The sequence below is a fragment of the Pseudopodoces humilis genome, chromosome 1 (assembly GCF_049639895.1).
Source record: "Pseudopodoces humilis isolate 2021_Gansu_Grassland_sample_001 chromosome 1, ASM4963989v1, whole genome shotgun sequence".
Lineage (NCBI taxonomy): Eukaryota > Metazoa > Chordata > Aves > Passeriformes > Paridae > Pseudopodoces > Pseudopodoces humilis.
Window position 1 is genome coordinate 46,426,373 of NC_142200.1, and position 24,660 is coordinate 46,451,032.

The 24,660-nt window shown below is 38.0% G+C and overlaps 1 protein-coding gene across 1 annotated transcript in view; it reads right to left on the reverse strand.

Annotated features, from left to right (window-relative positions):
• Nucleotides 1-10,921, reverse strand: part of RBBP8 (RB binding protein 8, endonuclease) — a 34,034-nt gene extending 23,113 nt beyond the window's left edge. The window contains exons 1-4 of the mRNA XM_005517217.3: nt 10,687-10,921; nt 7,858-8,078; nt 2,658-2,700; nt 234-329 (exon numbers count right to left, since the gene is read on the reverse strand). Coding sequence (XP_005517274.1) covers nt 234-329; nt 2,658-2,700; nt 7,858-7,969 — 251 coding nt within the window. The 5' untranslated portion in view covers nt 7,970-8,078; nt 10,687-10,921. The remainder of the gene's footprint in view (nt 1-233; nt 330-2,657; nt 2,701-7,857; nt 8,079-10,686) is intronic.
• Nucleotides 10,922-24,660: the final 13,739 nt, after the last annotated feature.

The window sequence follows — 24,660 nt, forward strand, 5'->3', positions numbered from 1 at the left end:
GATAAATAAATATATATATATGTAATATATTTTATGATTGCTCTTCAGTTGGAAAAATTCAAATTCTACACCTTACTCTAGAACACACTATTTGGATTGCATTAGAAAAGGACTGGCTCACTAAAAAGAAAAATCATTAATCCCACACCAAAACACAATAAACTCAAAGCATCCAGAGCTACTCTCTAAGAGCAAAATAAAGCAAACTCAAAAGACAGAAGACACTACTTCACCTGTCTTCTAAAACCTTGATAGTGTCATGAAGTGCTTTTTGCTGTTCTCTGAGCTGCTGGTTCTTGGTATAGAACTCTTCAAGCCTTTCTGCATCCCTGAAAAGAAAAAGAGGAAAAATTAGTTCTAGCTTTAAATTGCAGCAATTACTTTTTCACTAGAGAATTTTCTCTGGCATGTTTGTTTCATATCCTTGGGAAACATGATTATCATCAGCACAAATATTAAGTTGAAGATAAACAAAGCTAGTGTTTCTGATTAATAATAATTTACAAATGTCAGACAAAAGATGCAGCTAGTTTCTAATTCATAATACAGGTGATCTTCTGTTACATCTGATTTTTTTTCAGGTAAAAACCGGAATTGATGACAATCAAGACATTAAAGCTAACAATGTTCAAGCAACAATTTCAGAGAACAAACTCAAACCCTTCTCTTACACTTTACTGTGTTGTGGAGCTGTTTGGAATCTAATGGGAGCTTTCACAATCAGGTCATTTTGGTCTTATCAGTGAGTAAATTCTGTGTGGCAAACCACATTAGGTTTGGAAACCTCTGAAAAGTCTTTAGATCCATTAGAGGTTTACTTCCTCAAGAAGAAATTCTCTATAGAGCACATATTCCCATAATATGAATAAAGACAAGAGAAGTCTCTTTCCAAAACCCTCAGAAGCAGATAATCTTGTGGAAAATACCTTCTCTAAAAAGCAGAACTAATTAATTAACTAACGAAGAATATTTTCTCCTTAAAAGAGCTAAGGAAAAGTAGCAGCATTAACTTCCCAATTTTAGCTCCCTTTCAGTTTTATCATCAGATCACATCTCTTCAAGATGCAAACAAGGTATGAGCGACAAGCACATAATTATTTTCTACACGGAAATTAATGTTCAGTAAAAGCTAAGCGCCTGAATCTGACTAACATGACAATGACTAACTTCTGAGAAATTCCCAGCTCTTCTTTTTACCATGGAATCCTTTGCATATCTCCATGAAAGCAGTTGTTTGTTTTCAGTGTGCCCGAGATGGATTACTTGTGGAAGTCATGAAATTGGCTCATGAAAAGCTGTTAAGTGCACACACACACACACCAGGAAATGAAAACATATTTACTAACTTGTTGATACAGTTCTTTTACACAAACATACTTTTAAATTGGCACTATCCCCTTAACTTAAGTTTAGCCAACCACATTTCATACTGCTGGCATTACAATAGTACAAGAAACTAGAACTCACGGGTCATAAAGTGAATGGCACAGCTGGAAGCTTCTACAGTGTACAATCACAAACATATTTTATTAATCCTTAAATTTAAGTACAGATCCTTCATTTTTCCTGCACACAGACCCATATACACCATTCCAACTACATATTCAGCCTATAAAACTGTTATATGCAAACACCATCAGGGACCATTTAAGGCTTCTACTTTTACTTGGGAAGGACAAAATGTTAAACTTTTTTTACCTCAGTTCACTAACCAAGTACAGACAGACCATGGCAAAATTTGAAGTCTGACAAAAGCAGGCTGTATTTTCCTGATGCTTACGACATTAAATAATCCCTCCAACAAAAAGCTAAAACCACAAAAAAATCCCCTCATTTTTTTCTGTTTATGCCACTCACGGGAGACTTAATGTAGCCAATTTAAAAATTGTTCCTAGTTAATTCTAAGTCATTCTATGGCATTAAGTAATTTTCAATAAATAAGTAAGACATAAATGTACACTAATACTACATGCCTTTCACCTAAACCCTGTAAAGTGCCCCATAAAGACAGTAAAATGACAGAAGGAACTAGGCTGTTGGTTGGGGTTTTTTTCCTTAAAATTCCAGTATACCTGATAAACATGACAGACACTTTTGGCTATGAAGGCACTGCATAATGGCCAGTCTGACCTAGGCTTTATAAGTCATTAGCTCCAATGCCGGAGTGGGATACAAAATAAGGTGCTCATTGTCAGCTGATTACCAAGTTTGAAATACTAAACCCCAGGTATTCAGATGCAGCAAGGAGAACAAGACCTCCTATGTAACAGTACTGTATCTACAATGTGGCAGTTGTAGAAAGATTCCAACAAACAATGATTAACCTATCTGGTATTTGTTCAGCCACAGCACTGATATATCTCATTTAGAAATTTAGGATTCCAGAACATGGAAGCAACTTATGATACACCAGGCTAAAATCAAAAGCAAGAGATAATTTCATTATTTCAGATTAAAATTGAGCAATTACTTAATTTATAAATATACTCAAGAAAAAACACACCCTGTAAAGAGCTCCATACATCTTTCAGATTACTTCAGCTGAATTAGTGAAGCAGAGTTTTTTATACATCTAAAGGAAGAATCCATGAAACCATAATTGATCTTCCAATAATTGCAGCTCATTAATAAATTAGATCATTAAGATGAGTACTTACAAGCATCTTTCCTTTTTCAACTTAGATATTTTCAGCTGTAAGCCTGAAAAGTAGAAAGAAGAAATTACGTTATAGAATTCTGACTTAAAAAAATGCGTAAGACCAATAAATTAGCTCCCCATTTTCCACTGTCATCTACAAAGAGACAAAAAATGTCACTAATCTGGAGAGCAAAAGGTTGCTTCTGGGCTTTTTGAGTGTGTTCTACAGGATCTTAGAAACAAATATAGTCATTGTGATCTCCAGGAAACAAGGACTTCTTAAACAAACACATAGATTTAACACAAGTAAACAAACACCTTTGTGAAATAACCACACATGAATAGCCAGCACTGTCAATATATTTTCATTGACTATGCCCACATAAGTAGCATAAAATAGGTTCTGTGTGCACATAAAGTCATACTACTACACTGGAAATGAAGCATCCAATCACTGAACTAAGAAATGCTTTACAGTGTATATGCATAAAGGAAACATTAAAAATATGTGATTCAAGGCTTTAAAGCACAGGACGACATCCTTCTTTGGAGATGTGCTACCAGATTCTCTCAGTCAAAGCTTCCTTGGAATATCTGAAGGTGAATTGAGGAATGATATTTCATCTGTGGCCCTTCTCCCACTAAGAGTTCCACACTCCTAACTATATATCCTGAGAAGAATTGAAAAGGTTTGCAAATACAATTGGTGTTTTCAGCAGGAGTGGACAGCTGACAGCCCAGGGGACAGAACACTGTCCAGCCAAACTGCTTGCAAGGTCTTGGGTGCATTTGTATGTGCACAGAGACAAGAAGATATTTATGTACAAAACAGTTGAACAAGCAGGACACAGTGCTATGGAAATTTATGTGATATTACCCACACACAAGCAGGTCATTCCTGTTCCAAATAAACAGAAATAATCAGACTTCCATGACAGAACAGTTTCTTACACAGAAATCCAAGAGAAATTTTCATATCACATCAGAAAATAACAATATTTCCTAGCATGGTTATTCTCTTCTAATGATGAAAGATTACTACCAACCTAGGTCGAACATCAGGCTTCCTGTAAGCTCTCTTGCAAAAACATTATGCATGTAGAATTTCAGGATAAACTTATAAAACCAGAATACTTGAAAGAAAACTTCAGACTACTTTGAATTTAAGCCTAAATACATAGCTGATACTACATCTTATTAAAGAAAATATAGGTTAAGACAGTTAACAGACTATTTTTTCTCCCCTACCACACTCAACTAGGAACAGCTCAAAGGGAAGAATTAATTGCTTGAGAAGGTTCACTCTTCAGGCCACTTAAAATGTCAAGCCAGCCACAGACGCAGTGAACCCATACTTGCTACAAGATGCCAGTGAGACAATGAGTTAAAAATGCAGACAGACTACTTAAAAAAATTCTTAGGAAATATAGCAAGATCTCTTTTATCTCCAAGTGTTCAGCACCTGTGAGACATTATGTTCTATCATGCAGATCAGCACAGAAAGAGGGTTTATTTTTTTAAGTAGTTGCTATTCATCAAGTCAATTAGGCATCTGCAATTAGAACCCCTATAAAGCTTGCTTTAAAGCTGCTCCACGCCCATCGGAAGGAATGAAGCTGCACAACAATGCATCTCCTGTATGAACAGGTAGTCTGTTCAGCAAGTATTTAGGATTGTAACTTTGGCAACCTGAGCGACCAATTGAAGAGGCAGGTCTCAAAAGGCCCAGTACTGTGCTACAGGTAACACTATCTCCCTTCTCACCTGAATTCAGGAAGAACTAAACTAGTTACTTAAAGGTTGCATTTTTTCTTAGTTCAAATGACTGCAATGAGAAGGCAGGAAACCAGCCTGTTATATCTATCCAAGAGCCTTGAATTACTACATCTGCTGTAGTCTCTTCCTTTCGCTTTTCCAGAGTATTGAGAGTTTTTAAGCATGCTCATTTAAAGTGCTTTGCTTTTTCAAGTTTCCTTATTTAACATAGGGAGCACATAAAATTATGTGGAACTACACTGTGTCCCTTCCCAATCCAATTTTATCTTTTGTGCAATATTTTCATGGAATAGACAAGCTGTAGGCTATATAGATCTACACTGCCTAATGCTTAAGTGCATTAGTAAATGACACCCCTCTACACCTGTTAAAGCAACAGAGACCTTCTTTAAACTATCATTAGGCAGACCAATTAAACACTTTTTTAATGAAACTTGCTATTTGATTAGACTACATAGCTGTAATATTTCAATTAATGGCTATGATAATTTCTGTTCTGATGAATCTTCAGATGCGTTGAATGCACTTCCTTAAAACTGACATTGCCTTGGAAGACTGCAGAATCTTTATCACTGAAGACTTCTTGAAACAAGTTGGACAAGCTACTGTCAGCAATGACGCAGACATAATCCTACCTCAAGGGTACAGAGATGGACTAGATGACCTCCTAAAATCCCTTCCAGCTCTGTTTTCCGTAATTATTTACTTTTGAGGAACTTCCAGCCATTTCCTTTCCTACAGCAATCTATCAATGAGATTGTTTTCCTCATAAGTTTCTCTCCTTCTGTAACCACAGTTTTTTTTTCTCTATTGATATCTTCTGCTTTTCAGAGGTAAGCAATAATTAAAAAAACAAAGCTATTTCTTGTACATAAAACACTGCTCACATTTTTATGCTGATATTTTTAGTACAGAGTTTTAGATTCAAATTAATCCTCGAACCCATCTTGATAAGATCCACATGCAGCAAGCATCTATATAATTATTTCAAGCAAGAAGTAATAATTACCAACTGTAGAAATAAATCAGTTTATCAAAAGCATTATTAAATTCCTTTGAATCTTCTGGGCACTATGTAAGTATCCTACACATTCTACAGATAGGAAATAAGAGCAAATAGTTTTAATGACCATTATTCTGAGTTGTTGAGTACTTCTGAACTCCATGAAAAGTCAACTGACACTGATCATACCAAACATCTTTGGAAACTGGGATGTAGGTGTCCTACCCATTGTCTCATAATGAATTTAAGTTAAATAATAGCTATTTTGGCTGAAGAAGGCCAAAATTTGAATTTTTTTGGAAATGATCAGTTTAAAAGAACAAGAAACTGGATTTCTTTACATAACGCTGGAAAAACACATCCTTTACATATAGTAAACACACCCTTTATATAGTAATATCCAAATTCAACAGAAATCCTTTCAAACTGCATGAGTTTATAGTATTCTTCAGTCTACATTCTATAGATATAACTTGTATAACATGTCTGACCATGTCAAGTTCATGTATCATAAATTCTACTTTTCATGAATTTTAAATAAAAAGAATTTCACCATTTTAGTGTTTAGTACCTTGTACATGCAAAAAGCTTTTTCAACAACTACTAATTTTCCCTTAATCCACCTTCTACCACCTTTAAAATAATTTTTGCTGACATTCAGATTGGAAACTCATGAGTCAATTTTAATTCTTATTTATAGACTTCAGAAACAAGCAAAGTCTAGGCAAGTCTGTGTTTGATGTTTCTAAAATATCTTCCAGTACCATTTTCTCTAAGAGGATCCCCACCTTCTGAAAAAATTAACTATCCTTCAGGCATGACTTTGATGTTATCATGGAAGACCTAATTTTACCTAACACAGTGTGGGACATACTGACAAAGGGCTAGGCATGAAAAAGACTGCCTGGTGGCAAAATTACCTGGCCACACCCTGCATGCATGCTAAAGAGTACCTTGCTTGCAGAAAGAAAACCCAAACTTGAAAATCACGTGCTGCACACCCCAAGAAACTAGAGAAAGGGTCACTTAACATTAGTTTCTACACTAGAGCTTTTCGTTTGTTAAGTTTTTGTTGCTCAGACGTGCCATAGATTGTCAGATCCCATTCTGTCAGTACTTCCGCATATATCTGTGGTTGACATCACACCCACTCCAAAAGAACCATAGACAATTAAAAAAATAATTATTAAAAAAGTTAATTTTTTTTGTTTTGGAACACAATATAAAATTGTAGTTCATATGTTAATATAAAGAAATCCTACTGTCTGCTATCATTTTCTTTCCATTTGCCATTTTGGTATATGCTTTTTGGTTGCTTGTTTAGTCTGTTTTTTTTTAATAATCAACAACAAAGTTGTTGCTGATTATTGCAGTTGACAGCTGCAAATTATTGCATCAAGACTTTATGTAGGAGGCATGTAACATCTATTAATTATAAAACAATCCCTAAGAGTTTTTGAAAGCAAGAAGTGATGGTATAACTGGGCCAAAATGGACAGACCTGAAGCAGGTCTTGAGGCTGGTGGAAACAAGCAAGGCCACTCAAATGGTCTGGGTAAAGATCCACTTGCATGACTAAAGCTCTTAAATCACAAAAACTCACCCACTTTTATTCCAGCCTAATAAAAAAAAAATACTATTTCATACATAAGGATATACTTGTTAGAAGATACAATCTAATACTGTTTTAATTCCATCCAAAAGAATGGATCACGTGACTTTAGATTAGCGGAACAAAATGTTAACTTATTTTGTGTTTTTAACAAAAAACCCTTATGAATACTCCTTGTAAAACAATATTACAGTAACAATACATCTGGTGCAATAATTCATCTTTTCTGAATTACTGAAGAATGAACAGACACTAACAGCCAATCTGTAGTAAAATTGTTAGTAAAAGTCACATAATGTAAGAATTATTGTATTATAAAAACATCATAAATTTTGCTGAGAAAAATTAGAACACTGAAATCTGAAGAAACAATTTTCACTTCAGTAACATTAATCTGCACTGTGATTTTGCACAAGTTAGGGGAAATAAACAATGCAAGTAATTTTAATGTATCTGAACCAACTAAAGCCAAAAGCAAAAGGAAATACTCCATTGAATAACATGGTTTGGAAATTTGAATCATAATCCATTAAAGGTAAAGTAACACAAATATTTTGCACACAAGCAGAGATTCCACGTACCATTGTGCTGCTTTTTCTTCACTGACCTAGCAAATAATTTATATGTGTTGATAGTTTAATCCTGTTAAACAAGGCTGAGGTGGTCAAACTCTAAGGATCATTTGTAATCATCAGGTCCAACTTTCTGCATAACTTAAAACATTAAAAATCTATTTAGTTCCATGCAGAATATTTTGGTTCAAAGTTTTCCTGTGGTAACTGACAAACACCAACTTTCACCTGACAAACCCAACCTTCAATGATTTACCTTGTACTTCTTTATCATGGCATTCTTTCAGTTTGCACCACACTTCTTTGAAGATATCTCCTGCAGGTTCTGCAGAACTAGGGCTCCCACAGCTTCCTCCAGATGCATTCATCTTGCTTATTTCTGCTCCCAGCTTCTCTGACTTGAAGAACTGGCTCACTCTCAAACTTTATATTTTAAATTACATAGTTATGAAACTATTTCTGAAGAGAAGTGTAGATCTGTAACAACAGAATGATAACACTTACATTTGAATTTATCAGAGCATAACTTGTAGCCATGAATGAAATGAAAAGTTTGCTGTCTATGCTTGTTGAAGATATATATTTATATACTTTAATACTGACAGTCACACAAAGTTTGGACAATGCTATGTATTTTGCTGTAGGTCATACAAATTAACAGAATTTTCCTCCCCTTAAAAAGCTATCAACTCAAAATTTGATTAAAATACCTAGGAATCTGTATTTTTTTCTAATCTAAAGATACAGTTATACAGAATTCCTGTTTTCCAAAAACAAGCCATCATGGCAAAATCTGGCTGCCAGCAAAAGCATTTGTCAAAAGTTTTATCAGAGATGGATTTGTCTACATACATTCTTTATATAAACTTGGATTCAAATTACACCCTTTTGCAAGGAAAAGCTCACATCCCCTTGAAGTCTTCATAATTCTATGTTAAAATTATTTCCATTCCCTGATTAAAAAAAAATAAATTGGAGAGTATCTGCAAAAATCTGTAGATCTCCAAAACATTAATATTTGAGAGGAACTATCAAAGTCAGATAGCCCTGTCTTAGAAGTTTGACTGCCTGCAAAATTTAGGATAATTTTACCCATAATTCTCACTTGTTTTGAAGGATTTCTTACAGAGATTATGCCCTCAGGCAAACTACAGGGGAAGCATGGTACTCAGATCTGGCTCTGAGCCAAGATAAGATTCAATTCTACTGGCACTGGGTGTCCAATATTGAAATACTACTGTAATCTCTGTCCTTCCATTCCCTCTGTGTGAAACTGGACATTCTAAGTTTTCCCCATTTTTATGCAATCAATTTTAAACAAACACCCTTGAAAAGGGACTGCCATTACCAGGTGGACATAGCTATCTCTATGACTTTGTAATATAAAATGCAGTAAGAAAAAAAAAAAGCTATTTTGTACTATCCCTAAGTTAGCAACTTCAGCAAGCAAACCACCATGCCTATACTGCTAAATGGAAGAAACAATTTGCTCTCAAACTTTTGAGGTGTAAGTTACAGTTCAGATGATACAAGATTTATGATTAGTCAAGAAGCTGCATTTCCTGTCTTGAGAGCCTTCAAACAACTCAGAGTATCTGAATGCAGCTACTGGTTTAACTGCTCCCTCAGATTCACCACAATAAAATGTCCAGTCCAGTGGACAGTAACCAAGTGTAGGGCCTGGAGGCTTTGGTTCCACTCTCCTGTCTCATCTCTCTGTGCACTGTTTTAAATCACTTTTTTTCAGTCTGGCTATCTTTACAATGGAATAAAAATAATGGAACAAAACATTATTCTCAACAGAAACACTTGAACTGTATGTTTTCTATAGCATAACGATACTTGAATGCTACAATAATGCAGCCAGCAGCTCCACGTTTGTTTTAACCTGCTCTGTCCACAGCAAATTCAGTGCCTATTTCAGGATATGGCTATATGTTAGCAAATGCTGTCTTCAGAGAAAACCTTAATAGAAAATAAAATTACCATTTGAAATTAGCAATGCCTACAAGTCTTCAACAGAAGTTGAGCAGTAATCTGCTTGCATCACTGCAGCTGAAATGCCCTACTTTGTGTGCAGCCACATTAAGCCATCTTAGAACACTGTGGAACCAGCTGTCTAGTGACATTAGGTATGGCTTTTAAACTCTTGCTTTGCACCTTCAACAGATGTTTCAGGATCAAGCTTTTTCTCTATCAAGGACTAGGACAGTGAAAACCACACGCTTGCTTTCACTTACTGTTTCAGATTTAAGTATGTCAGATGACTCATTTCCATGGAAAAGTCATCTGACTCTAGACAGTAAATGTGTCCGTAGTGTTTGTTTTGGTTTTTTTCTCCCCAAGATAATTGCAAGAAAAAAAAATGCACAAAACCCGCTCAGAGTTTCTGCAAATTATTAGTACACCAACAAGCAAGGCATTTTCCCAAGCTTCATCTGCTTCAGGGTCCCAAAAAGATACATAGCTTCCTACATGTGTTCAACCTCCCTTAAAATACAGGACCCGCAAGAAGTATACAAGTCGAACCTTTGACAGGTCTGGGCAGCTGCACAGGTGTTAAAGTGATGGCTTAGTCTCCAGCCCTAAGAAAGTGCTTTCTAGTCCTTAGGGAAAAAAAAACGCCGGAGCTGAATGTACGGACACTTGTAGGCAGGGGCAGAGCTGGAAGCTGCTTGGGGGTGGGGGTGGAAGCACCGTGCCAGCCCCTCTCCCGGATGTCCTGCTTTGCTGCTATCCCGCCGACTGCCGCTTTCATAGAACCACCTGAAAGCGTCCATTTCCCTCTTCTTCCACAAACGAACTCTCTCCGGCACCGTAAGGTTTTCCACGGCTTCATCAATGATTGCCTCCAGGAATCCATCAGCACCGATAAACGCGCCGAGGCCGCTTATCGGTGTTGATACCTTTCCGCCGGGGACAAGCCGCCCCTCCGGGATTCTGGGGAGCACAACACGGGATTCAGGGCGCCTTGATCCCCACCAAAACCCACCGGCTGCTCCTACAAACTCAACTCTCCTGTACTTCCCGGCGGTGAACTTTGCTCTCCTTTCCCTCTTGCACGAACACCGCACAGAAAACTCACTCGAAAGACACGCCGGGATGCTCTGGGAAATCCTGCCATGGCCAACACCTGGGAGCTTCCCGCCAGGCTTGGGTCACGCCCCGCAGCCGGGACGCCAGAGGAGCGGTATGGCATGTCCCACACGCCGCTTCTCCCGAGCGTCCCAAACGGAGAGAACGAGGCTCCCTCGGGCAGGCGGGGCAGTGCCTGAGGAGCGCCCGGCGGGGACCCGGGGCCGGAGGGGCCGTGGCGGGCCCGTCCCCGGGGCGGAGCGGGGGCGGCGCGCTCGCGGTCGCTCCCCGGCGGAGGATGAGGAGAGCGCGCGCCGTTACCTGGTTGGCTCCCGGCGGCTCCGCGCGCCAGCGGCGGGAAAAAAGGAAAAGCTGCAGCGAGCGCCTTCCCTTGCCCGGGGGGGCGGAGCGCGGGCAGCTCTCGCGAGGTTTCCGCGCTGCTCTCGCGAGGGTGCGGCAACCTGAGGGTCTGACACCCCCCCCTTCCCACCCGCCTGGGCGGCTGCCGGGGGCTTCAGGTGGAGGGGCTGACACGGTCACAGGATCAGGATTAGCTGGGTTAGAAAAGACCGCTGAGAGAGTCCTGCCTTCGACCAAGCACCACCGTGTCAACTAGACCACGGCACTAAGTGCAACGTCCTGTCTTTCCTTAAACACTTCCAGGGGGGGTGCCTCAGCCACCTCCCTGGACAATCCATTCCAATGTCTAATCACCCATTCTGTGAAGACACTCTTCCTGATGTCCAACCTAAGCCTCCTTTGTAGCAACCTGAGGCTGCTTCTTTTTGCCCTGTCGCTTGTTGGCTGGGAGAAGAGGCTGGTCCCCAGCTGAGTACAGCCTCCTTTCTGATGGTTGTCGAGAGCGATAAAGTCACTCCTAAGCCTCCTCTAGGCTAAACACTGCCAGTTCCCTGAGGAGCGCTTCATGGGACACATGTTCCAAATCCTTTACCAGCTTTGCTGCCCTTCTCTGTACATGCTCCAGCACCTCAATGTCCTTCCTGAATTGAGGGGCCCAAACCTCACAGCCTCACCAGTGCCGAGAACAGGATCCCGCTGGCCTCACTATTTCTGACACAGACAAGGATGCCATTGGCCTTGGCTGCCTGGGCATACTGCTGCCTCGTGTTTGTTCATCGAGGTCACCAGGTGTTGTCTCAGCCCTCTCCTCTGGCCCAGTACTTGGGGTTTTCACAGAGAGCTGCCAGAGGAAAGCCAAGGGGATAAGCCAGGGCCTGGCTGGTGCCGCAGTTTGGTGTGACAGCAGGCACAGAACACTCTGGAAAAGCAAGGGTGTGTGCGAGAGCCTACATTGAAACAAATGCTGCCCCTGCCTTCCTGGAAGAAGTTCTTGCTGGTTTAGAAGTAGACAGTATCATTGGGGTGTACAACTGTACCAGAAGTGGCCTTGCCTTTAAGGCTATGCTGTTAAATCTTTCTGTGCCCCAGGATTTGTTATCTGGTTGCTGGGGCTTATACACAAAAGTACGTGGGGAGGCTTCCCCCCGCCTTCTTGGTTTTAACAGTTTCCATGGCTTGTTATTTTACCATACCACAAAGCCGTCCAGACATATTTTTGTGTTTTATGTGAATATGGAAACCAGTAGGCACATATAATTAGTACAGTATAAGGCTGCTGAACTTTTTTGTCACTTCTCAATGTTATTTTTTTTTTTCCCAAATTGCAGATCCATGTTCCTTCATTCATTGGGACCAGCCCTGCTGTCTGCAATGAGATAAACCCCTTGATTTTAGGTAGTTAGTGATGAAATAGAAACAAAACACAGTTTTTCACTATTACTATTCTGCCTTCTCATGATTCCGCTGGACTGTTTTGATACATGTAGGAATTCTTGCAGAGGCAGCTTGGTGGCATGACTAGAAGGTACAACAGCGATCAGTTTGGAAGGGACAGTGCTGCAAACATATACTTTCTAGATTGTTAATAGCAATATTTCAAAAGTTAAGTGTTCAAGTATTTCATAATTGTTAGTAGCTGTTCCATCTAATTCTTTTTACATTACTCAGATCATTCAGGTCTCAAGAAAACATCATAAATAATAAAGTACAGCACAAATAAAACTGGATCTGAAATACTATATCAACATTTTTGAGGTATTTTGAAATACTGTCAGACAGGAGATGACACATTAGTCAAGCTTCAAATCTGCTTGAAAAGACTGAAAATTTTCTTGGTTTCCCATCAACTATGTACCATGAATTCTGAAGTATTTAGAAAAATCTTGTACTTAACTTTTCTGCTCATTCCTCATCATTGTTTAACTACTTATTTTTCAACTTAAATAAAATGAAAATGTTGTTCAGGAGCTCAGCAGCATATTACTTATTGTAAGATCAAATAGTAAGTTTGATCTGTTATCAGATCAGTAGACATATGGGGTAACTAAAATTAGATAGTGTTTTGGAAGAAGCTGTCATGTCGTAATAGGTTGTGATTGACTCTCCAGTCTTATTAAATAACGCTTGTTGGCAGCTTCTCATTCTACTTTTGAAACTTTTGTAATCTTAAAGTTTGTGATGTAGGCAAGCAATCATTTCCTCATGTTAAGAGAAGCAGATGTCTTAAATCTACGCACAGATCTGATAAGAAGCAATAAAATAACCCTCTTGCTGATTGATCAAATACTTTACCATAAACTGTACCTTTCTTACTATTTATAGGAAGCACTCTGGCAAATAATTATGTCATCCCTTTTATTTCCCAATAAACTCTGAACTGTTTGTTTTCATATTCTCTTGTGTTGATCTTTACAGCAATATAAATCCAGTGACTTCTACAGTGTTATCCTTATCTACTCCACAGTGAGTGAAAACGGATTAACACTAACGGTTGAACTTTACTTTTATCTCCCTTCCAGATTTATTTGATTTTATGTACTCCGTAATCACATAGTTGGCCACTGAATAGATTCCTGGGTCATTGAACATGCTAGAAAACTACTGGAGACTCTGATACTCCACATTCACACACGGGGTGTCTTAAGATGACTAGTCTAACTGGAACTGCATCTCATTCACCTTGTAAGAGTAAACACACACACCTAGACAATAAAACTGTGGGAAAAATGCTTCACCGTTACTGTGCTTGAACAGATATGAAACTTCCTGTGGTGTCATGGCTCGTGTCCAGATTTCAAAATAACCCTTGCCGTGGCACATTGAACTAGGTGACACAACACTTACCCATGAACAATTCTGCAAAAAGGGAGTCTTATTTTATCATATCCCATTTAAGACCTGGACAGTCTGAAATGTTTAGTCCTATAACAGTATGTAGAGCTGTCGATTTTCAGTTACAGTTTAGTGGCAATGCCTTTCTTTTTGATGACTGTACTATTTACCAGCAAATCAGCTAATAACTGAAGTTTGATTGTATTACTTATTTTATTTATGATTACTTATTATTGTATTTCAGTTATTACTGAAATTCTATTGTAAGAGTTGTTGCAATGTTGCAGAGCAAATAAAATTAAAAATAGCCTTTAACTTTATTTCACTGCATACAGAATAAGGCTAAAATATATTAGCAGAAAGCTTACTTTTTTTTGTTTCTATTACTTTAAATTTAGATGTAAAGATTAAATTTGAATGACAATGGGAAGTAAAATTTAAATATTTTATTTGCTTTATGCACAAAGGTAAGTGCTTAATTCTTTGCATATATATATGTGTGTGTGTATATTTGTGTGTGTGTGTGTGTTCTATGTATAAAATAAAATAGTGAGGTCCTTATGTATTTGCATCAGATTTAATAGATCAGACATACATATACATGGCCAGTGTGTTCACAAACTCCTCTACCTGCAGATCTGCAACTGAAAGATAAATATATTGTTTAATTCTCCAGTCATATTCATTTAATGTACTTTATGTTGCAATTGCCAATGAAGACATCAAAGGAGCCAAACTTCAGATGCAACAAATAAGATTAAGTGGCACAGTTCAGCTGCTACCTAAATGGGATTTGAACTAGAAGTGTAAGAACTGGAAGTGCTCTGAGCAGCATGATTTCTTACAGCTGGGAGGGCACACAGACAACAAACACCACGCTGTCTGTCACAGGTGGTTGCTTTCTCTGGAAAAATAGGGAGGAGCCACTCCATCACCCCACTAGTTGAATTTGATTCTTCTCAAGCTGCTTGCGTAGCTCCATTTGAAACTGAGCCAAGATCAAATTTCTCGATGCCCATAACACTGTTCATTTTAAGGAACTCTCTTCTTTGAAGTGCTTTCACTGCTCCTCATCTATAGTCAGAAACTGCCAGGGCTTATTCAACTCAAACTCTCAGGTCTCTTAGAAAGTCTTGATGGAGGGGGGAAAAACATTTAAAAAAGCAATATGAGGGGATGCTGTTGCAGGACCCCAGTACAGTGTTCCTGGTCTTCAAGCTCTACACAGCAGCACCTGTTTGTGTTAGTTGTATATGGAAATGTTTTGCTGATATTGATGTTTCTCAGGGTAACATGACCAGTTTGGGTAGTTATGCATATTTATTTCAGCCTTGGAAGGCTGAAGTAAAAGTTAACAGATCTGAGCAAAAAATCATGCCACCTATCTTTTACTGTAGTGAACAACATAAATTCAGGGACAGAAAAGAAACAGCAGATAAGAAGTAATATTTTACTTACCATTTAGGAAAAAGGAATCCCCAAATAATAGTCCCTGCACTTCCAGCCCCTAAAAAAAGAAGGCAGCTGAGGAAAACCCAAATAAAACAGAACACATAAACCCAAGAGAGGATGGCAAGCAGATTTTTGAAAAAGTGATTTATTTCATTTGAATTTTAAATATATTCAACATGTTCTGTGTTAAAATACTATAGCTTTAGAAATCAAAGCTCTCTTGTAGCATTTTATAGGCTCTACACAGAGTTCTTGTGAAAACCATACAGTTCAGCCAGCTGTAATTTTTCTTTGGAGAATGGTTTATCCCTTTGCAAGTTTTCCTTACATATTTGATAGCAGAATCAACTGAGAATATAAGAAAATTAAACATTTTTTCCTGATGAATATATCAGCTTCTGGGAGACTACAAAATTTTCCTATGTTCTTTTCTGTTTATCCACTCTTGGAAGAAAAATTTTACACATACATACAGTGCTGCTAATGAGAAGGTGATTTCAATTCATTGATTTTTTTAAAGAGGCTCAGGAGGCCTTTTTCTTGGCACTCTACAAAAGAATAATATTAATTTTACCTAGAAATAGCTGGCACTAAACATAATTGAAGCTTCCTGTTGTGTGAATACCATAAAGTCTTACATAATCCAGCATAGATATTTTGTATCTAGTGGTTTGTATCCACTGATTCTGATATGGGTTTTTTTCACAGCACAAAAGAAAATGGTAATTGTTTTGCTTAAAGTTAGACAAAATCAAGAATGGCTGGGAGACGGAAGTAGCTATGTGAGGGTTTTTAAAAATGTAGATACACAGATATTGAAAAGATTCACATTTACTTATGTTAAAGAGTTATTTTTTCCTAACAGGCATGACAAAACCTGTCTTCATTCCTTTCTATTCAGCTCAGCTAGTAGTTCTGTTCTCCAGTAGTTAATCAGTTACCAGATTCCACAGCTTTTGTTTTTACACTGTTTAATTTTTCTTATTTGACACAGAACCTGTGAATGGATTCAGCTGCAGATACAGGTACAACTTTCAGGTCAGCCTGCTCTTTATGACTAGCACTGCTTTTTATTGCCATTAATACCACCATTACCCATTTTAAACAGGTAAATTTCTAAAAAGTATGTAGAAAGAAAGCTGTAAGAATGACAAATAAGTTTCCTATCTTACCATGAAATAGGTAAATCTAAGCTTAAGTAGCTCATTCTATAAAATTGAACAATTAAAAAAGTTAGTCTGGTAAGAATTAGTAACCACACATCATACTGTAATGACATTATGGCTTTTCACAACACTGCTCTTATGTGACAGGGATTATGAAAACACTGTATAAAAGAGAAGACCAATAAGCAATACCTAAGTGAACTGCTCAAAATACCAAGTCATTGGCTGTGGAGTTTCTATCTCTCACTCCCGTGCTAGGTTCATTGAACTGTCTCTGCAGTAAATACTCTGCAGACAGAGCAGATGATGTTGAGCTGTGCACAGAAGGCTCAAACAGCTACAGTTACCAAAATCCTGTCAACAAGTGCCATAGAGACTGGCAGTACTCAGACACATTAAGGAGATAGCCACTATACCACTTCAAGCATCAGAGAAATTTTTTGCTTAAGGTTATCTTAAATTAATTTTAAAGAAAGATTTTCAAAACTCACCCTTCTGTTTGAATTGTGAAAAGTTCTGTTCTTGGTCGGGGTGATAAATATTTACTATTGACTTCCCCTCCAGCTATAAACCTCAAGTGTAAGTGAGATGAGGAAGCCACTGTGGACCACACTAGAGAATGCCGAGAGGAGATCTGCTGCACCTAAGATATATACAATGTGCAATGGATAACCTAATATGCCTTTCATTTAACTGGCTGGGCAGGTTTCTGCATTCTGGAGAGCATGGAATCATACCAGAATTTGTTGGCATAACAGGCCTGTCAGACCGGTTCCCGGAGCACCCAGGAACCTGCCCAACCAGTCTGCATCAAAGGCTGGCCCAACATGCTGCAGCTCAGCTCGGCTGGGGAGGCTTCTACACCGCAAATTATTCACGCCTCTGTCAACTCCCAACATACTACTCAGAGAGAATGATGTAGCCTCCAGCAAAATAATTTACCGAGGGGTGGGGGAATGATACATCCTTGTGAAGTGTAGCAAGATCTTATTGTTATAAATTTTGTTTCATTTTATATGCAGATGAACTGGGCTAGAGGTCTGCCCTGAATAAGTGCTAAGAGAAACAGAGAAGAAAATGCCTTTTTTTTACAATGCTAACTGTGCAGACTTATTATGATGGAGTAACACCAAATCTTTACAGTGACAAATTAAAACCCCCCCAAAATTATACACTAATTCAGATTTATTTCCTGTGCAAAGTATATTTGCTGTGTGCATAGGATTCAGCATATCTTTATTACCACACAAGAGGCAGCACATGGGAGCTTGCACGTGGAATATCCATCTTGTGACTTTGGTGGAGCCCTAGGTCTGTGCAAGCTGACTTTGAATTACTACACAGCCTACTTCAAGGTGAAACAGGTCAGAGAACATGACACATATCGGCCATGCTTCCATAACTGTGAGGAACTACAGCAATTGCCCTGCTACAATAGCACATGGGCTGCAATGGCAGCTACGCTGCTTCTTGTTCATGGCTGTGGGGCAAGAATACTTGCACAGCAGTCTTGCATATTGCTTAGTTATTCAGGCTGTAGGCAGAGATCAGCATATGCCCCAAGAGAAGCCTGCATCTGTGTAAACTTATTACTCTTTATTTTTTTCCCAGATACAAATATAGGCCATAATTTTCAGATCTTCTGCTGTGATTGTCAGAGCTGTTGAGTAAAATCAGTAAGAGTTTTAATTAACACTTCTGGAAAAGTAACCATGGGTACATATACAAACATTCTGCTAAACCTGTGCTTAGTTTTGTTTAGGCACCTAAAATTTAAACACTTGGGCTTGAAAAATTTGCTATATTGAATGTTGTCAAAGGCTGTGAGTAACTGTAGAAAGCTGTGTTCATAAAATGATCCCACAGTGATGTTTGTAATTTTTTAGATCATCTTTTCTTACTTACCAATTTTAATAATACTTACTAGACAACCTAATAAGGAAGATACCACCAAATTCAAGCAGTGTTGTGTAGCACAGACAGTGTTTTCACCATTGACCTGAATATGAAAGACAAGCTGATATTTGAATATACTCAGATAATTTTACTACAGGAAAGTAACCCTTCCTATAAAACTGCATCTTATGACTGTCTTGAAAGAAAGGCTCTTTTCTGAAGAAAAGAGCTATTTCAGCTAACTGGGCTGAAATGCCAGATGTATGATGTTTCTGCTTGCAGTCGCACCACCTTAGGCTATGATTGCATACAGCTAAGCAGGGCTGGGCTGGGTCAGTACTTGGATAAGGGATTTACAGAAAGTCTGCTGCAGGAAGTGGTTTTGGTGATTCAGGAGGCTATACTGAATAATGGGCTGTACTGAATAATCAGGCATCACTGCCAAATGTGATGGAGAAATTGGATTCTGGGAATGTCCCAATCTTGGTGCCATATTAAATGGAAGTTTTTTAAGACTCCAAAGCCCTTTCCACAAGGACTTAATCTTAAACTGGAAATCCCTATCCAATGTGAATGTACCATGTCTACCTAGGATTTGGTTTTATGAGTGTTGCATAATTGGATAAACTGTGTAACTGATTAACACAAGTAAATTACCACCCAAAATAGCTGTAAGACTGTGCAATGTGGCAAAGGTTCTGCTCATGTACTAGACTTAAGGAGGGCTGGTGTGCTTCAAAGCCAGTCTACTTCCAGTTATGTCAGCTGGTTTCATAAAATATATTGTCTGAAATGTTCCTTTTTGCATCCTGAGCTCATCATTAAACTTGGAGTCTTGTAGTGAACCTGATGGTGGGTCTTTAAAGGCATTGTACTTTCCATTGGATTCTTTACTGGACCCTGAAAAGCCTAGGGATAAAAGGGATGTTTACTACCTCTTCCTTTGACTTGAGAGCTTAAAGGAGCTTGTTCTTTCCAGACTCTTGTTCCCCCCAAACAAAACCCACCATGTATACACCTTAGAGATTCAGCAGGGGCTTTTCTCTAGTTAGAGTTGCTGACAGGATTGAGATTTTAAGTTACACTTTTATATTAATTTCCACCAATTACAGAAATTTACTTTTCATAAGTAAAAGGCAAAAGTATAAGACAAAGAAATTATTGTATGTATCAACACATATTTTGACATCAGTTGACTCTTGTTCTCAGCCTCATAACTCATAACAGTTCTAAATGTAGACTTACAACAGACATCAATATTATAGTATCAGACTTGCTCTGAGTTGTCTGTGAGAGAGATTGTTTTTCCTTCTGAAGAAGGCAGTAATATTATCTGAAGGACCTATTTCTCTCTTATTTCAAATATAATTTGCATTAAATGGATTTCACAGATGAATTCTCTTCAAAATCAAATGTACTGTTACATGCTTTTCCAGTTGAGAATAAAGTATAAATTGTTTATCATCTCCAGCTTCCATCAAGAAAACTCTTGTAATGCTTATCTGTTAACTCTACCAATTTATACAGTGATCACATAAAATCTTCAGGAGAGGAGTCTCAGAGAGGTGCAATTCTGAAAAGTAAGACAATATAAATGGTGCAGGCTTCAACTTGTTCTTATACTGAAGGTATGAACAAACATTCATGTCTGCAAGTATTCATTATGGAGTTTACAACATACCTCCCCATAGCTATCAAAAGCTGTTCAGTACATTCACAAGCAAATTCAGATAACACACATGCCCCTACCCCCTATCACAGTTAGGTAATATTTCTTTCCACTTGACTAGTTGTGTAGCACTGTAAGGGCAAGAGACTGTTGGTTCATAAAGGGCATAATGAAAAATAGGCCAAGTCCAACCTTGGAAAATGAAGAGAGGTAGCAGCAGGTAATTTCTGACCTAGAGGCTAACTAGAGAAAAATGCCTTCAAGTCAGCCAAGGGATGCAGCCTAAAGCATTTTTGATGCTTTCCTGAGCAAAAACAGGTTTAGAAGTTGTTGCAACTATTTTGTTGGTGACGACAGTTTCTCCTTTACCTTGTCTGAGACACTGGGATATAAAAAAACAATTACAACAGAATTACCACTATTCTCACTACAAAAGTAAGCCTGGTTCAAAAGCTTGCTATTTTTCTCAGAGGCATGTTATGCATGAAATGTTATTTTTTGGAGTCCTACAGGCATTTAGGACTGCTTTGCCTTTTTCTTCATGGAGATAAATGGTTACAGCAGAGTGAGTATTTGCTGTAAAGAGAGTTATAAAGCAGGAGCCATAAGAGGCATTGCTGTCATTGTTTGGGTGTCTGAATAATAGGTACTTTTTTGTTATTTGTCTGCTTTTTCAGATGATATTGTATTTAGGAACAGACTTTCTATATGAAGACTTGGAAGCATGGGATATCATGGACCTCACAGTTATCTTTTCACATACTGAAATTAGATATTTTATTTTTCTGTTTTGTCATCTAGGCCTTCAGTTATTTGAAATATGAGAACTACTTTCCTCTCCCTTAATCTGTACTTATGGTATTCTCTGCAGGCCTTGGTCAAAGATCTTAGAAAATCTGAGTAAATTGTCTACTACTCTACTAGTCTGCTGTTTCACAAATACATGAGATAGTTTTGTTAAGGAGCTATAGTTTTCTTTTATAGGAGTCTTGCTGAAATATTCTTAGCACATTTTATTTCTCTTTGTGTCTCATATTGCAAAATGAAATAATAGTTGAAATCAAGCTCTTACTGAAGAAAGACTCACTAAAATTTTCAATAGGTCTGCTTTTTAAAAAAAGAATATATTATTTGTTGCTTTCTGGTTCATTGAGTATCAGTGAGAAAATACATTTTTGTTTTGAAACCTAATGTTAGTGAGACAATATCTTTTGTTAAAAACTTAAAATGCCACATTGGTATTAAGCATCTTCAGAATTCAGAACACTGAGGGAAACCAAACCACTCTTATGTTCCATTACTTCATTCAGCAGTCCTGTTGAAGAATTTTCTCTTCCAAGACCTAAAGCTTTGTTGGTTTCTCCTGGTTCTTGTATGTAGAAACAGCAAGAGGAGAAGGCTATTAGGAAAACACTAGATGGATGTAAATGTATATTCCAACATTTCAAAAGCAAAGCTTTTGACTTTTACAATTAATGTCTTTCACAGAAAATTCCAAGCATCTAAAGTTAGAAGGAGCTTTGCTAATGACTTTACTGAAGCCAGATTTTTAATCTTCTTGTGTTATCTTTCTTGAATGATAAAATAATTTTGAAAAAATTACTGTTCCAGTATATGTTTCTGGCTTGAGCTGTTAAGGGAGCTACTTACTTTTTAAAGCAAGGGGGAAAGATAAACTTCGGCAGTCATTTCTCTGTGGTGCTAGGCCATACACGTTATACAGAACCATGCTTTACAGTGGCTCAAGATTCTCTTCCTGGCCATGCACAATAAAAACAGAAAATCAAGACAGATCCATCAAGCCTCCATCTTTGACCTTCAGCCTGTGACATATACCACAAGTATGCTTGTATCAGTTCAGCACATCACCCAGCACATCACTAGCTCTGTTTCCTCTCCCTCTCTCACTTCTTCAATTTCTGTCATCTGTGATCAGTTATTTATAATTGGCAGCTACAACAGTCACACCATTACCTGTTGTTAACCTGTTGTCAGCTCTCTTAGGACTTTAAAAGGAAAAAGTTCACACCAGACTTGCAGCATTGTTGAAACAGGATGAATAGAATGGCTTGTTTTTATGCCTCATTCAGTATTTCTTCTTCATCCTGTTTCAGATTAGCTACCTCTGGGAAATCCCAGGAGGAGGTGTCTTGTGGCAGAAGGAGGGGAAGAGCAGTGAGAAGTGGGAAAGGTGTGGCAGTGCCTTTCCCCAGCACAGGTCTCTGCAGACCTTCTGTACGCCTTCCTCTGAGACAAACATCTGAAGAATGAAGAATGAACACCTGACATTCATAAATGGCAGAGAAGCTGTCACTCACCTTCTTGATTTATCTTGAAGCTAACTTTGCCATTGTCTCCAAAATTTTCCAATGAAAGTGTTGGTGGGTTTTCTTGGTGGAGAGTATCAGTGAAATAGTCTGGTTTAAAAATGTTATACTTAAGCAAAAGGAATTTTTAAGTAACAATTATTAAATAAATATAATAGCACAGCCACACAAAATCTGTATCAGGATAGATGAAGTACTGGCAAACCTTGGCAGGGCAGACAAAAGTGGTGGGCTCACAGGATTATTTTTTAAAGCAAAACATGTTTCATTTTGAAACAAAGCAGTGGTAGCATGTCTGAGGGGCACATGCTCCAAACTTTTCAATACATGAAAGAGATCAAACTTTTGGGAAACTGGTACATGCTCCATGACCAAAACTTTACTTAATATGATATGGATGCTGTTAAAGGCCTTAAAATTTCATGAGGAAACTGTGGAATGAACTGACAGCTACTGTATGAGCGCATTACTGGACTAAGTCTAGAAATGATACTCTACATTTTCCTCATTTCCAGCTGCTTTATCAGATCAACTGATAAAGAGATGGGATCAACTGAAAAAAGAAAAAGAAACACAGAAAAGGTAATTGTGATTTAAAAGTATCTTTTGTTTTAGTTACTTTCCTCCGTCAGGAAAACTGCATGGCTAAAACATAAACTCTTCACCTGCAGAGGAAAGATACAAACTTTGAAGTGCTTCTTCGTTACATGATGCCAGTCAAATTTTGTTTTGCACTGTGTTTATTGTGCTGTGCATAACACCGCAGCTTTTTCAATGCTCCAGTGATCAAAAAAAGAGCAGTACCATACAGACACAATATAAGTATTGTTGTTTCCTTAAGTACTAATGAGCTTCTGAAAATTCCAAGCAAGGGAAGTGGTAATTTCCCTTAAGGAAAGTGTATTTTTTTTGGTGCTTCCATAAGCTCCTGACAGAAGGCAGGATTGTCAGGACTGATGGCTCAGGTCTCCTTTGTCTGAGCCTCCAGCTAAGGCAAGGTCAGAGTCCAGCTGATAGCTAAGGATTGAGTCATGTTGTCTGAGAAAAGCAGACTGCAGGATTTTAGTGTAGATGAGTTTTTTGGATGATTCATTTAAGCTAGACCAAATTCATCTGCAGCCACTTACTTTGACTTCCATTCCAAATCAGCTAAGACAAGACAAGAAGTCTGGATTTGAATGTGAATGTCAGTAATCAGACAACTTTTTGGATTTGCTTAGTGTAATCAGTTTAAAATCTTGTCTTTCATCTCTGTGTCTGACATAGGCAGATTAGAGGGAAGTAACTAAGGTGTGAATTTACAGCACACTGGCTATCCTTCCCTTCTGAACAAACACTTGTAGTAAGTGTCAATGTATCCTACTGTCAAAGTGGACTAACTAGTGAATTATGATGGTGTTCCCTAGTCCTTTTGGCAGTGGTTACCTTTTATAGCTGGAATTAATTCACTGAAGGTTCCTCATATCCCACTCTTGAGATTAATTTGTATTTCTCCATGATTAGCAAAAAGTGGGCAGCAAAGTCAGTAAGGCTGACCTGGAGCATGTCCTCTAAACTGGTGCTTGTACAGGTAAAGTGTGAAATTTAATTGGGTGCTAAGTAATTCAGTTATCTAAAAGGAATTGTCCTAATCATCCTTTGTGCAGGTTCTTGCAGTATGGTCTTCTTTAGGAAGTGAATGTTTTAACAGATGCTTTTTTGAAAGTAAAATAATTGGAGTTTGATCTAGAGTTTAAAAAAACTACTTATTCATACAGTGTGGAGGCCTCAAATGTTTCTATTTGCAAATCAGCAAGGTGTTTTTCTTATGTAAGCATCTAGAAATGCAAAATCAGAACACAGTGGTGAAACTGTTCTTTACTGGGCACAACACCTAGAAAAATTACTCTGATGCACCCTCTAGAATTAACACAACTACATTTCTGAGGACGCCCACCTCATGTTCCTCAATAAATTGCTTATAGTCGAAACTAACTGGGAAACAACTATCACTCTCTTCACCTGGCCCAAACACTAATTCTCCACCTACCTTCTTAAAACTGGGCTGACTCATATGCAGTCAGGACCAGACAATATGCTCTGTAAAATGCAGCAACTAGGAACTTTAAAGAAAGGAAAGAATACTGACCAACAAATGCTTTTTAAATTCAGTAAATGAAAATGTGTGATCTAAGTGGGAGAACACTTATACCCACCTGAGCAATTTAAAGAATGTATGGAATAGTGAATAGTGTATTCGTACCTTCGATCTTATTTTTTTTTCTGACACTTAGGTATGTAGT